At 52.9% G+C, this 12,317-nt stretch overlaps 2 protein-coding genes across 2 annotated transcripts; both read right to left on the bottom strand.

Annotated features, from left to right (window-relative positions):
* Positions 1-3,173: 3,173 nt before the first annotated feature.
* LMH87_000243 (uncharacterized protein) lies at positions 3,174-5,762 on the bottom strand (the record flags this gene model as incomplete). Its single annotated transcript, XM_056198117.1, has 3 exons — positions 3,174-3,509; positions 3,563-5,429; positions 5,485-5,762. 3 exons carry the CDS (start codon positions 5,760-5,762, stop codon positions 3,174-3,176), a joined length of 2,481 nt encoding a protein of 826 aa, XP_056055097.1.
* Positions 5,763-10,109: 4,347 nt separating this feature from the next.
* Positions 10,110-11,597, bottom strand: LMH87_000242 (uncharacterized protein; the record flags this gene model as incomplete). Its single annotated transcript, XM_056198116.1, has 1 exon — positions 10,110-11,597. One exon carries the CDS (start codon positions 11,595-11,597, stop codon positions 10,110-10,112), a length of 1,488 nt encoding a protein of 495 aa, XP_056055096.1.
* Positions 11,598-12,317: the final 720 nt, after the last annotated feature.

Here is a 12,317-nt window from a genome sequence, read left to right as displayed (position 1 = left end):
CGGTCGCTGCAAACCCTCGGTGCCGGGGAAAATAAAATAGAGGATATTGCGAGGGACTTTGGAAGGCAAAGAACGAGACGGGAAGCAAAAAGAAAGGAAACGGGACGCGGTGACGAAAAAAGGCGGCAGGCTAGCAATAGCAACGTCAAGCTAAATAACACCAGTAAGGTGGTGGTGGTGTGTGGTGCGTGGTAGGTACTGACTGGTACTGGTAGGCTGGCTGGGCTCGCATGGACCGAGACTGGGGGTGGGTGGTCCGCATGGCATGGCATGGTACCGCGCTACCAGGCGCATTGGTGATTTTTTGCGTGCTTCTTTATTATTACCAGTATTATTTCTGCTAAGGACGGGGGCTGCTTTCTACAATGACCCCCTGCTAGTCCGGGCTGGCAGGCTGGCAGCTGGGTGCGCCGTGTTGGTTGGACGGATGAGCATGGGAGAGGAGCGGGCATCCCCTGCGCGCTAATAAGACCTGCACAGCGAAGAGTCTAGGTAGGTAGGTAGAGGTGATGAACCCTGTCGGAGCGTGGCGAGTCCTTTTTTCGGCATTCGGGCCCGTGTTTGTTGGTTAATCTGCAAGCGCATGATTGCATGATCGCATGATTGCATGCAGTGCGGAGCGCCGTGCAGCACTGACCAGATTCTGCCACTCTCTTTGCTGTTGATGGCATGCCAGTACGCAAGGTCTCTGTGTCCGTAGGTAGGTACCTACCCAAGGTACGGACAGATGGACGGCACATCGTCACTGTGTACTGTACGGAGTAGGTACTGGTAGGCGCACGGAGTGCTCTGTATTTTAGAGGCGGGGCGGGAGCGAGACGTCGAGAGGGGCAGCACACGGCCGTGGGAAAAAGGGCTGGCGTTTATTACAAGGAGCACGGGGTACGGGGTAGCGACACAGCTATTTCAAGATTCCAGGCAAGGACAGTTTGATTTGACGGTCCTGTCGCCCTGCCCTGTTCAGTTCAGTCTGGCCGATTCGCGACAAATGACGGATGGACGGTGCGCAAAATAACATCATGGGAGCCCAGTCGTGTAACCGTGGCTGGAGAGTGGCGGGTGCTTGGTGGCTTCGACGCTCCTCGACGGGCCTAATCGGGGACTGGGAGGAGCATCATGTTCCACCCCCCTCCCTCCCACACCACTTTTGTGTTTCCCCCAGTTGCGCAGGAAGAAACAAGGCGAGTTCAAACATGGTCATCGTCCAAGCGCTGCACCAAGCGTGATACGGAGTACAACACTCACCTGCTGCACAAGACTCTCATTGGCTAACAAGCAAGGATCATATTTACTTTTATATAAAATCAAACCAAAAGAAGAAACAGACGTTGGATGGAAATGACGCGCAAGCCAAAAAGCATATTCAGCAGAAACAGCACAGTGTAAAAAGCAAACGGCGTAAGCGGGGCGTACCTACACTGCGCAAGAAGCCATCTGCTCACTTCTATTGGTAGCAGGTCTGATGATCGATTTCTACCTGTGATCTCCTCCTTTTTTTCTTTTTCTTTTCTTTTGGCCAACTTCAGCCGCCACCAGCTCCAGCCCCAGCACCACCATCATCATCATCGAGGAAACAACGAGATGACCGACTGACTATCGCCCGCGGTAACAAGGTAAGCTGGTGCACCACTCATCATCGCGCCCCGGGAGGTCTCGGGCGACTCCCTGGTTTTTTTTTTTTAGCGCACCTCTAGCACTAGCAGTACCCAGCCTGGCGGGTGGTGGGGCCGGCGGGGGCCATTTTTTGTTTCTTGCCAGCTGCCAGCCAACCAACCAACCAGCCAGTGGCCAGCCATTCCGTCCGCCTGGGACTACAGATTACTTCTCTAGCAGTCCCAGTCTGGTCCAGTGAGAACAGCACCCGCTGGGAACCAGCTACGGGCCCCAGCCGGACGGCGCCATCACGACAAGACCCAGTGGACCTCCTCTGGTCTGGCCTGCTATCCGTTCCCTGTCGACGTGCCGCCCATCATCAGCAGACCTGCCCGCGCCTGGTGGGTGGCCTTTCTCCGGCCTCGCGCCGTCACCACTCCAGCACAAAACGTCTCTCGGCCAGGGCCACCATGCAGCGTTCTGCATACGTCGTGCGAGGACCAACCTAGATTCCAGCACAAGATAAGACAAGAAAATTTAATCTAGGCTTCTGGTACGGATACATACATGAGCCCATCAACTCGTGTAACCAACCAACCCAACCCCCCCTTGCAGGTAGCCCTGTTCAACACTCGTTAGACCCCTGGCCGCTGGAGCGAATCCCTGACCTCATCACTCACCACCCGCCATCTACAAACTAATAAAAAATAAAAAATAAAAAGAACTAGTTGGTTGTTGGATCCCCGGAAGCCCTGCCCGGTCCAAACCCAGGCATATCCCGAAATGAAGCACATGCAGCCCGACACATTTCAAATCTTATTACGCGCTCCCAGCGCGATGCTCATACTGGTAGGTACTGGCAAGTGTTGACCACTGGTGCTCGCAAAGGCCCAATCCCAACTATGCATGTGCCAGTCGCTAGTTACGGCCCCAGCTTCCGACTCGGCCGGGAGTTTTCTAGTCCTGCGTGTCTTGTCGCACATTACTCGCACGGCGGCACCCATCGTGTGGAAGCAGCAAAAGCTGAAAAGACACACCGAATGAATCCTCCGCATCTTTTGCCATGACACCATATCCGGACCGAAATAGCATGTACGTGAAAATCGATACTGTTGGTGGCATGTGCCCTGAAGAGAAAAACGCCACACTCTGCACCCATCTCTCCAGTTCCCCAGTAATTTAATCACCACGCACTACCACTACGGGACAGGCCGCCTGCCGCTCCCCCGCCCGCCGCCTTGCCTGGGATGATGGTCGGGCGCACTGCACTTCAATTATGCGGTCTGGACATGCAACTAAGCTCTGTCTACCTGCTTGCTCCATCTTCCCGCATACCATGCTCGTGTCTTGCATTTTATCGCCGTTTTCGTGCTTGATCTTCTCTACACCCCCATACACGCACTTCGTCGTCTTCGTTGGAACAAACTAATATAAGCAACTCGTTCGTACGGGCCGTCACTGGTGTCAACCAGATTCCTGCGCAGCCGCTCATCCCATCAATCTTTATCTTGACCCTTGTCTTCTATTCGCTCTTTTTTATAGGTGACTATATATACTCAAAAAGGCTTTCCAGTTATTCTCTATCCTCTCAGGTCATTCATATTTTCAACCAGTAGGTCCACAAACGTCTCCAGCACGTTGCTGCTCGGCCCGCCCGCCTTGGCCTCAAAGATGCAGTCCAAGATCGTCTTGATGCCCACGCCCACATTCTCCTCGCGCGTACGCTCCTGCACCATCCCCATCACCTGGTTGATGTCGCTGCTGCTGAATGACTTGGACTCGTGTAGCACGTTGCCCAGCTCCCGCAGGTTCGACACCGCCGGCACAGCCACCTTCTTTGCAAAGTCCTGGTCTACTTCTAGCATCTTCAGTACCGACGCTTTAGACGTAGTGACGAATACCAACAGACGGTGTCCCTAAGTCATGATTAGCTACTTTTCTTGACTGCAATTGAAAACTGTAAACATACCCTCGGTGGCTTCGACACAATCAGCGTCGTCAGAGCCTCCAGCATCACGTTCGAGAAGCGCGATCCGATGGGGTTCCAACCAATTAGACGCTCAAAGTCGTCCAGGATTAGAATACTAGCAGGCGACTTGTACGCATCCGCAAAGGCCTTGTGCACGTAGTCCTTCTTGGCAAAGTCGTCACGGTACCCCACGAGATCTGCTGGCGTAACCATCTTGACGAATGGAAAGTCTGATTGCATCGCGATATGTGCCGCCAGGGCCGTCTTTCCGGACCCACGCGGGCCGTGGAACAGCACCGAGGAGCTGAACTTGTTCGGATCCTGCTTGATCATGCCCACCACGCGCATCATCTCCTGGATCGTCGCGTTGATGTGGCCGCCGTACGGTAGAATGCCCAGACGGAGAGCCTCCTCCAGCTCCGCCTCGGAAACACCATACGCTGGACGCACTTCAGTCAGCGCGTTCATGAAGTCGGCACGGTTCACCTTCATGCTCGCAACATCCTGCTTCACAGCAGCAAGCTGGCCAACCTCAGTGTGGCGAGAAAAGGCAAAAGAGGCCGCCGCCTTGACGAGACCATTCAACTCGGCACCCGAGTAGTTCTTTGTCAGGCCAGCAAGCTCCTCCAGGTTCACGTCGGGGTCCAGAAGACCGTTCGTCTTCATCTTGGCAGTGTGGATCTTGAGAATTTCCAGACGACCGTCCTCATCAGGCAGAGAAATCTCCAGATGCACTTCAAGGCGACCAGGACGAAGCAGGGCATCATCTATCATGTCCTTTCGGTTGGTCATTCCGATCAACAGAATGTTGTTAAGCTGGTCGACGCCATCAAGCTTTGACAGCAGCTGGTTAACAACACTGTCTCCCACACCGGTACCGCCGCCAGCTCCAGAACCACGCTGCTTGCAGACGGCATCCAGTTCGTCGAAAATGATAATGTGTAAGCTGGATTCGTCGCCCTTCTCCTTGTACTCCTTCTCGGCGTCGGCAAACAGTTTTCGAATGTTCTCTTCCGACTGACCGACATACTTGTTGAGCACCTCGGGACCGTTGATGACCTTGGGAGGTCTGGCGTTCAACATGTTACCGATCTGTCGAGCGATGAGAGTCTTGCCGGTACCCGGAGGTCCGTACAGCAGCATGCCCTTGACGTGAGGAATGCCCATCTTGGCGATCAGGCCAGGGGGAAACACTCGAGACGCAAAAGCACGACGGAAAATGGTCGAGAACTCGTCACCAAGACCGCCGATGCCCATATCCTCAAACTTGAAGTCAGGTGCCAGAATAGCATTGGAGTTGGGCTTGTTCATCGATGGCTTGAGGTTGAAGTCGCCCTTGCCATCGCGGTGGAAGAGGACTCGGGTTTGGTTCGTCAGGATGCCACGGGCGTGAGACTCTCTGTACTTTTGAGAGCTCTCTTCGCCGCCCATGGCGAGATCTACCAGGCCGACAGTCTTGACAACGATGCGCAGAGGTATGTTGCGAACGTCCATGATCAACGGCTGGCCAGGCGCCAGCACCTGGTTTCCATATGTGTCCATGAACTGTTTGGCCAGCTCGTCCTCGTCGTATGGTACGTCGGTCCGCTTGCTAGGCGATGCGAAGCCGATCTCGAGGTCCAGGGAGCCTAGGTAGGCCTTGCCACCAGACTGGAATGGGTCGTATACCTCGCCGGTGAACTGGTCGCGCATCGTGATGCCTGACCAGCTGCGCTGGGGATCCGACAAGCTGATGCATCCAGAGGGAAAGCCGGGAATGGGCTTAGCGGTCACGACATATTCGCCCACAGGGTCACCACCGCGGATGAGAATGTAGAGGTCGGATCCGTCACGGCTCGGGGGGAAGTCTTCGGGCGAAACGGCGCATCTGCACAGGCGTTAGCTCGCAATGGCATCAAAATGGGTTGGACTCCGGGTCTTACACGTTGCTATAGATTAATTTGACTTGGAGTGTCTTGTCGGCGACCTTTTCCACCTGCAGCGGCACCTTTCGTCCACCGCTAGGTGCACCGGCTGGCTTCTCGCCATATCGTTGCTGACTGGGAGGTGGTCTCTGGCCATAGCCCGCCTGAGGGGCACCATATCCAGGTCCGCCACCGTATCCTTGGCCGGGAGGCGGTGGTCGAGGGTTGCCTCCAGGCAGACTGCCGCCGCCAAAGGGGCTCCGGCCGGGCCCTCCAGGAGGAGGAACTCGAGACATGATGACGTAGCTTGTCGCTGTGTTGGGGGCGATGGGTGTTGGACGAGTTCGGTTTTTGTGTTCGGTATTAGGAGTTGTAGATGCAGTATGTAGTGAATTGAGGCACAAAGAAAAGGTGAGGGATGTAAAGGGCGAGCAGGCTGGGGGTTGAAACAGGTTGCGTTGCTGGAGATGCGTCGGAGCATGTGCTGTCGCGGGGCGGCAGCTTTGCCCCACTGTTCGGGCAGTGCCACCTACACAGGACAGATGGCTCTAAATAGCCAAGCTAGGCACCGGTGGTTTGTTCCAAGGAATTCCATCCTTTTAATCTAAGTTCGGACAATCGCCAGCGGACTCGCTCTTCGGCGGTCGTATTGCAACGCGCTTGGGCCCAACAGTGGCGAATGGTGGCCTTGACGACTATCTGTGTGGGCTAGCTGGGCAGCCACGGCGAGTTGCTGGCTCCTTCAGCTGCTTTGTTTACGGCGCATCAGTTTCTCGTGAATGCTCGCAATAAGGGACTGGGCTATGAACATATGTAGCTACGCATATGCTGACACAAGCTACATTAAATACGTGGATAAATCGTTGGCGTGGTATACGACGGTGTGGCGTAGTGCCTTCCCACTGGTGGCATTGAGTGATATTAACAAACTTGCATTGAGCGCCTTGCACTGGGTGAGTTCACAGTGGAACCTGCAACGACAACTCGGAGCAGTAGTAACTTCGAACTATGGAAGTTCAAGTCAATGATCTATTTGTTGCAGCGCCTTCTCTTTCTTTTGAACTTTGTACCTATAGCATCAGGCATCATGGTCGAACTAGTGCAAGTATCACGGCTAAATGCGTGCCGTTCTCGCCAAACTTATTCCCAATGAGGCACAATACTGGACGCGGTAACTGAAAGATCGTCTTTAGAGATGACCCAAGCCAACTAGGGGTTCGACCCCTAAATGTGTTGCTCGAGTTCGCGGTCGGTATGAAGCCGCTGAATGGCCCTGCCGCCCTTGCCGACGACTCCGGCATTCGCGGGGGCGATCCGTTCAATGGCTGAGAAAACGATGCAATACTGAACAGACCGTAGCCACCGGGCCCTCAGCCGGGTGCTGTGTCTAAATTGGCTGCAAAGAAGATTGGCGAGGTGGACGGCTTCTGTGCTGCTGTTGACCCTCCAATATGCGGTTGATATTCTTCTGAAAAGAGGAATTCCAGCGTAGGGACCTGCGCAGAGGCATAAATTATTGTAAGCGTTCTTTTGATATACTACTAAAGGTTTATTCCGCAATTCTTCTTGTCTAAATTCACAAGATAGGGTATGCATACAGAGGATAATTGATCAGCGACTGCCCTCGTCATTGTAATGTTCTCTTGTACTTTGACGCCAGCTGACAAAAGACTATTGTTGCAGCCACTGCTGCAGTCACTGAATGCAGGGCTCTCACTGGCCCAGATCAGCGATGGACCCACTCTTAGCTAGCTTAGATCTGCTACTGTAGATATAGATAACCTTAATTAATAAGCAGCTTTCAACCACCACTAGATCCTCCCGACACGTATCATATAAATCCTTTATGATTCTAACAACTATGCATTGATTTGAATTTGAGCATTGATTAAGAATCTAATCATAGCTTTAAGAAGCTTCTTGTCACAGTTGTGTTAAAAGTTCCGGGTTTATATGATGCTCGCACGGTGGGAGGTGATAACTCTCGCTGCATAGCTGTGACGACCGGCAGCGCTGCGTAACCACTCGGCCAAAGAGACCAAAAAGATCCAGAAATGGTAGCCAACGAGGTCAAACATCCATAAAGTCCACTGAATCTATCAGGTTCGTGACAATAGCGCCACACCAACACCCTTGCATGCCTCTTGGTCTCAAAGTACGCCCCTGCCCAGCCACACGGGAAATGGCTCTAAGACAGGGTGGAAATGCTCGACTCAAACCGTTCAGCGGCAACCTCGTAAGCTGTCATCTTCACAGAGTGGGATTCGAGCTACCTACTGTTTTTTCGAGCTTGCGATCACCATAGACTCGTTAGAAGAGGTGATAGATGCCAACGCCACCTCTCCCCGAACTGCCAACAGTTTCTACCTGGGCCATATACACAGCAGCAGAGCATTACATGAGTTACTAGAAACATGAACGTTGCCCACTATATGTCTCAGTGGATCGGCGACAGCCTAGCATCGGCCGGCTCGAGTGCCCAAATTATAGTTTGGGGGAGTACTTTACGTCCGGCAGAAATTTCAGCAGCCGACTACCGCTCCTCAGAATCTTTCAACAGCCTAATCTGCCCAGGACGGAAATATGGATAAATTGAGCAAAATTCCAGTTTTCTCTATATCCCGCTTGCGGTTCTCTATTGCCCGTTTTACCGGGAGAGTTTGCTTTCTTAGATCACACATGCGGACATAATTCTCCGTATGCATGACGACTGGTAGTTACACTTTTGCAAGAATTCCATGATTTCCTGAAAGCGTTCAAACTGTCTGGACACGTTACGCTTATCACTGCTGCGCAGGCTGCGGGCGCGCCCACGTGCAAAGCTACGTCTGAAAATAGCATCTATACTTCCTACCAGATGGCTGCCCATCAACCATCTACCACCTACTTCAAACTGCATATAGTATTAGTGAGGTGCTTGTAGCCCAACGGTCTTCTTAATTCTGGACTCCGTCGCGGGCAGGGGCAAAGTGAGGCCTAGTTTCCAATAATCGGATGGCTTGCGCGGGCCTAAAAAGTAGCTACCAGTAAATCAATGCTACGGTGGGCGGCTGGAGAACGCAGAGCCGGTAAATACTAAATCAATATTTTGGCGTTTTACCGTAACAGGTACGCTAATTTCAGAGAAAGATTCCGCGAAGACGCTAGTTTATGCGGAATATGTCCGCAACAACAACTGATTTCGTGGGGACGGGGTTAGCGCCGCCGGTTGCGTACGTTCCCTGGTAATTTGATCTGCCCTTGACCAATACAAGAAGTGCCACAAAAAGAAGTTTTTGCTTACAGTCCAACTGAAACAAACTGTTGACCATCCAGATTGAGTTAAACGGTCAAGTTTTATATGTGTAAGCTTTGCGATTAGCCGAAACCTTATCCGCACGTGAGAGAAGTCAGTGTATCCAAACTAAAACCGTTGAAGAATTTTTGAAAATGTACGGTTTATGTGCTTTGGAGTTCTAGAATATAGCAGTAATATTGGAATATATAACCCTAGTCGTATCACATCCGTCCTTGCGTACTGACCTGTCACTTAAGAAGCGAACCCTCAAGTACTAGCCATCAAACCGAAACTCCAAGGATTTTGCCTTCAACATGAGAACTATATCGGTGTTGCTCCTGTTTCTTTTCTGCCTCTGTAAGGCACAGAAAAATGAAGATGTCTTCACGATGACTTTTACAACATATCTACCTCTGAAAGACATAGGCTGTTCAGAGTGGTATGTTGTTGACCCGTCCATTGATGGACCGCCTGACGGAGCCTGCCGTGTTAGTGCCTGTTGCAGCCGGGACACAAACAACATCAATGCTTTTGGATCTGGAGAAGATGGAGTGCCAACGCTCGCCTATACTGACAAGGCGGGCGGTATTTCTGGCAGCTCCGCCACTGCGACGCTGCCAGCTCAGGGGCCTAACGAAACAGATGAAGTCCATGGTGGAGGACATCCAGTATCAGATGGGTCCATCAACAATAAAGTGTCATCTGAGGGGTACCCAGCTAAAAGCGGTATTAGCGGTGCACCGAGTGGCTCATTTACAGCCGTAGGTGGCTCATCTACCCGCGGCCCTCCCTCAGGGGGCTCATCTGCAGGCGACCATTCTACTACAGGGGGCTACTCTACTGGTACCCCTTCCACGGGTGGGTTTTCCACAGCCACGGGCGGCTCGTCGGCAGGCGGCTCCTCCACGGGCGGCTCTTCCGCGGGCGGCTCTTCCATGGATGGTTCTTCCACGGGTGGTTTTTCCACAGCCACGGGCGGCTCATCTTTAGATGGCTCATCTGTTGCCACAGGTGGCTCTTCCACGGGCGGCTCCTACACGGGCGGTTCCTCCACAGGCGGTTCCTCTATGGATGGTTCTTCCACAGCCACAGGCGGTTCTTCCACAGGTGGCTCATCTATAGCTACAGGCGGCTCCTCGACAGGCAGTCCCTCGACAGGCAGTCCCTCGACAGGCAGTTCCTCCACGGGCGGCTCCTCTATGGATGATTCTTCCACAGCCACAGGCGGTTCTTCCACAGGCGGCTCCTCGACAGGCAGTCCCTCGACAGGCAGTTCCTCCACGGGCGGTTCTTCCACAGGCGGCTCCTTGACAGGCAGTCCCTCGACAGGCAGTTCCTCCACGGGCAGTTCCTCTACAGGCGGCTCCTACACAGGCGGTTCTTCCACAGGCGGTTCTTCCACGGGCAGTTCCTCCACAGGCGGCTCCTCTATGGATGGTTCTTCCACAGCCACAGGCGGTTCTTCCACAGGTGGCTCATCTGTAGCTACAGGCGGCTCCTCGACAGGCAATCCCTCGACAGGCAGTCCCTCGACAGGCAGTCCCTCGACAGGCAGTTCCTCCACGGGCGGCTCCTCCACAGCCACAGATAGCTCGTCCTCAGATGGCTCTTCCACGGGCAGCTCTTCCACAGGCCCATCTTCCGCACCCTCGGGAGGCTCGTCTACAACTAGCTCTTCGACGACTAGCACTTCTACGACCGGATCTTCTACAACCGGCTCTTCTTCCACAACTGGCTCTTCTACGACCGGATCCTCTACGACCGGATCTTCTTCCACGACTAGCTCTTCTACGACTTCCACTTTGACGACTAGCTCCTCTTCTACGGCCAGCTCTTCTCCCACGACCGGCTCTTCTTCCACGACTAGCTCTTCTTCCACGACTAGCTCTTCTTCCACGACTAGCTCTTCTTCCACGACTAGCTCTTCTACGACTTCCACTTTGACGACTAGCTCCTCTTCTACGACCGGATCTCCTTCCACAACCAGCTCTTCTCCCACGACCGGCTCTTCTTCCACAACTAGCTCTCTAACAACTAGTTCTTCTACAAGTAGCCCTTCTTCTATAGCTAGCTCTTCTACGACTAGCTCTACCACAACTGGCCCTTCGACGACTAGCTCTTCGACAACCGGCTCTTCTTCCACAACTGGCTCTTCGACGACTAGCTCTTCCACAACTGGCTCTTCTACGACTAGCTCTTCTACGACCGGATCTTCTACAACCGGCTCTTCTTCCACAACTGGCTCTTCCACAACTGGCTCTTCCACAACTGGCTCTTCCACAACTGGCTCTTCCACAACTGGCTCTTCCACAACTGGCTCTTCTTCCACAACTGGCTCTTCCACAACTGGCTCTTCCACAACTGGCTCTTCCACAACTGGCTCTTCCACAACTGGCTCTTCCACAACTGGCTCTTCCACAACTGGCTCTTCCACAACTGGCTCTTCCACAACTGGCTCTTCCACAACTGGCTCTTCCACAACTGGCTCTTCCACAACTGGCTCTTCCACAACTGGCTCTTCCACAACTGGCTCTTCCACAACTGGCTCTTCCACAACTGGCTCTTCCACAACTGGCTCTTCTACGACTTCCACTTCTACGACCAGCTCTTCTTCCACGACTAGCTCTCTAACAACCAGTTCTTCTACAAGTAGTCCTTCTATAGCTAGTTCTTCCACGACAGACTCTTCCACGTCTAGCTCTTCGACAACTAGCTCTTCTTCCACGACCAGCTCTTCCACGACCAGCTCTTCCACGACTAGCTCTTCCACAGGTAGCACATCTACAAGTACTTCTATAAGTGGTTCCTCCACAGATAGTTCTACTAGTGGTTCTTCTACCAGTGCCTCTTCCATCAGCGGCTCTTTCACGGGCAGCACATCTACTGGTGGTACAACAAGTTCGTCATCATCGTCTACTACGAGCTCTACTTCCACAACCTCTAGTCAGACATCGCCCACACCGACTCCCCCCTGTGTCGTCGTTCCTCTTCCCAAAGCATGTGAGAAACTCAAGACAACTGGTGTCATAGGCTTGCCTCTGCAAATCCCAAGATGCAACCTTGCATTGGGCATCTTTGCCACTCCAGCGGTTGCGCTTTGTCTTACTGGTGTCTCTGGGAAAGGTATACATTCGTGCCTCATATCAGTATTACAAAAAGAGTGCGTCACTCAACTTCCAAAGGACTGCCTGTCGTTGGAAGGTTTGCCCAGCCCAGTTGCCAAGGGCAAGATAAACAGCTGCAACAAGGCCCTCGGTCCTTTCACAGACAATGCTACTACCGCAGCTTGTCTGAAATCAAAAGGTGACGGAAGCTCTATTGTGGAGTGCCTCAATAGTTCTATTTTCGGTCAGTGAGTTAGGACCTTGTTAATAGAGAGCCCGAGAGGCCGCGACATAGATAGCTTATAGAATGCGGCAATATGCCGTCATAATATCTATCGTCACTATAAAATCTTTCACTATATAATGCAGAGGCATTTTGCACCCATGAATCCTAAGAAATGCGAGCCCGGGATTCACGAGTTCCTAATTGCCGAGGCTAATATGAATGTTAGCAGTTCCAGTCCAAACAA

Source organism: Akanthomyces muscarius, chromosome 6 (genome assembly GCF_028009165.1).
Source record: "Akanthomyces muscarius strain Ve6 chromosome 6, whole genome shotgun sequence".
Lineage (NCBI taxonomy): Eukaryota > Fungi > Ascomycota > Sordariomycetes > Hypocreales > Cordycipitaceae > Akanthomyces > Akanthomyces muscarius.
The sequence above is the reverse complement of the archived record's forward strand: the minus strand, read 5'-3'. Positions and strand labels throughout refer to the sequence as shown.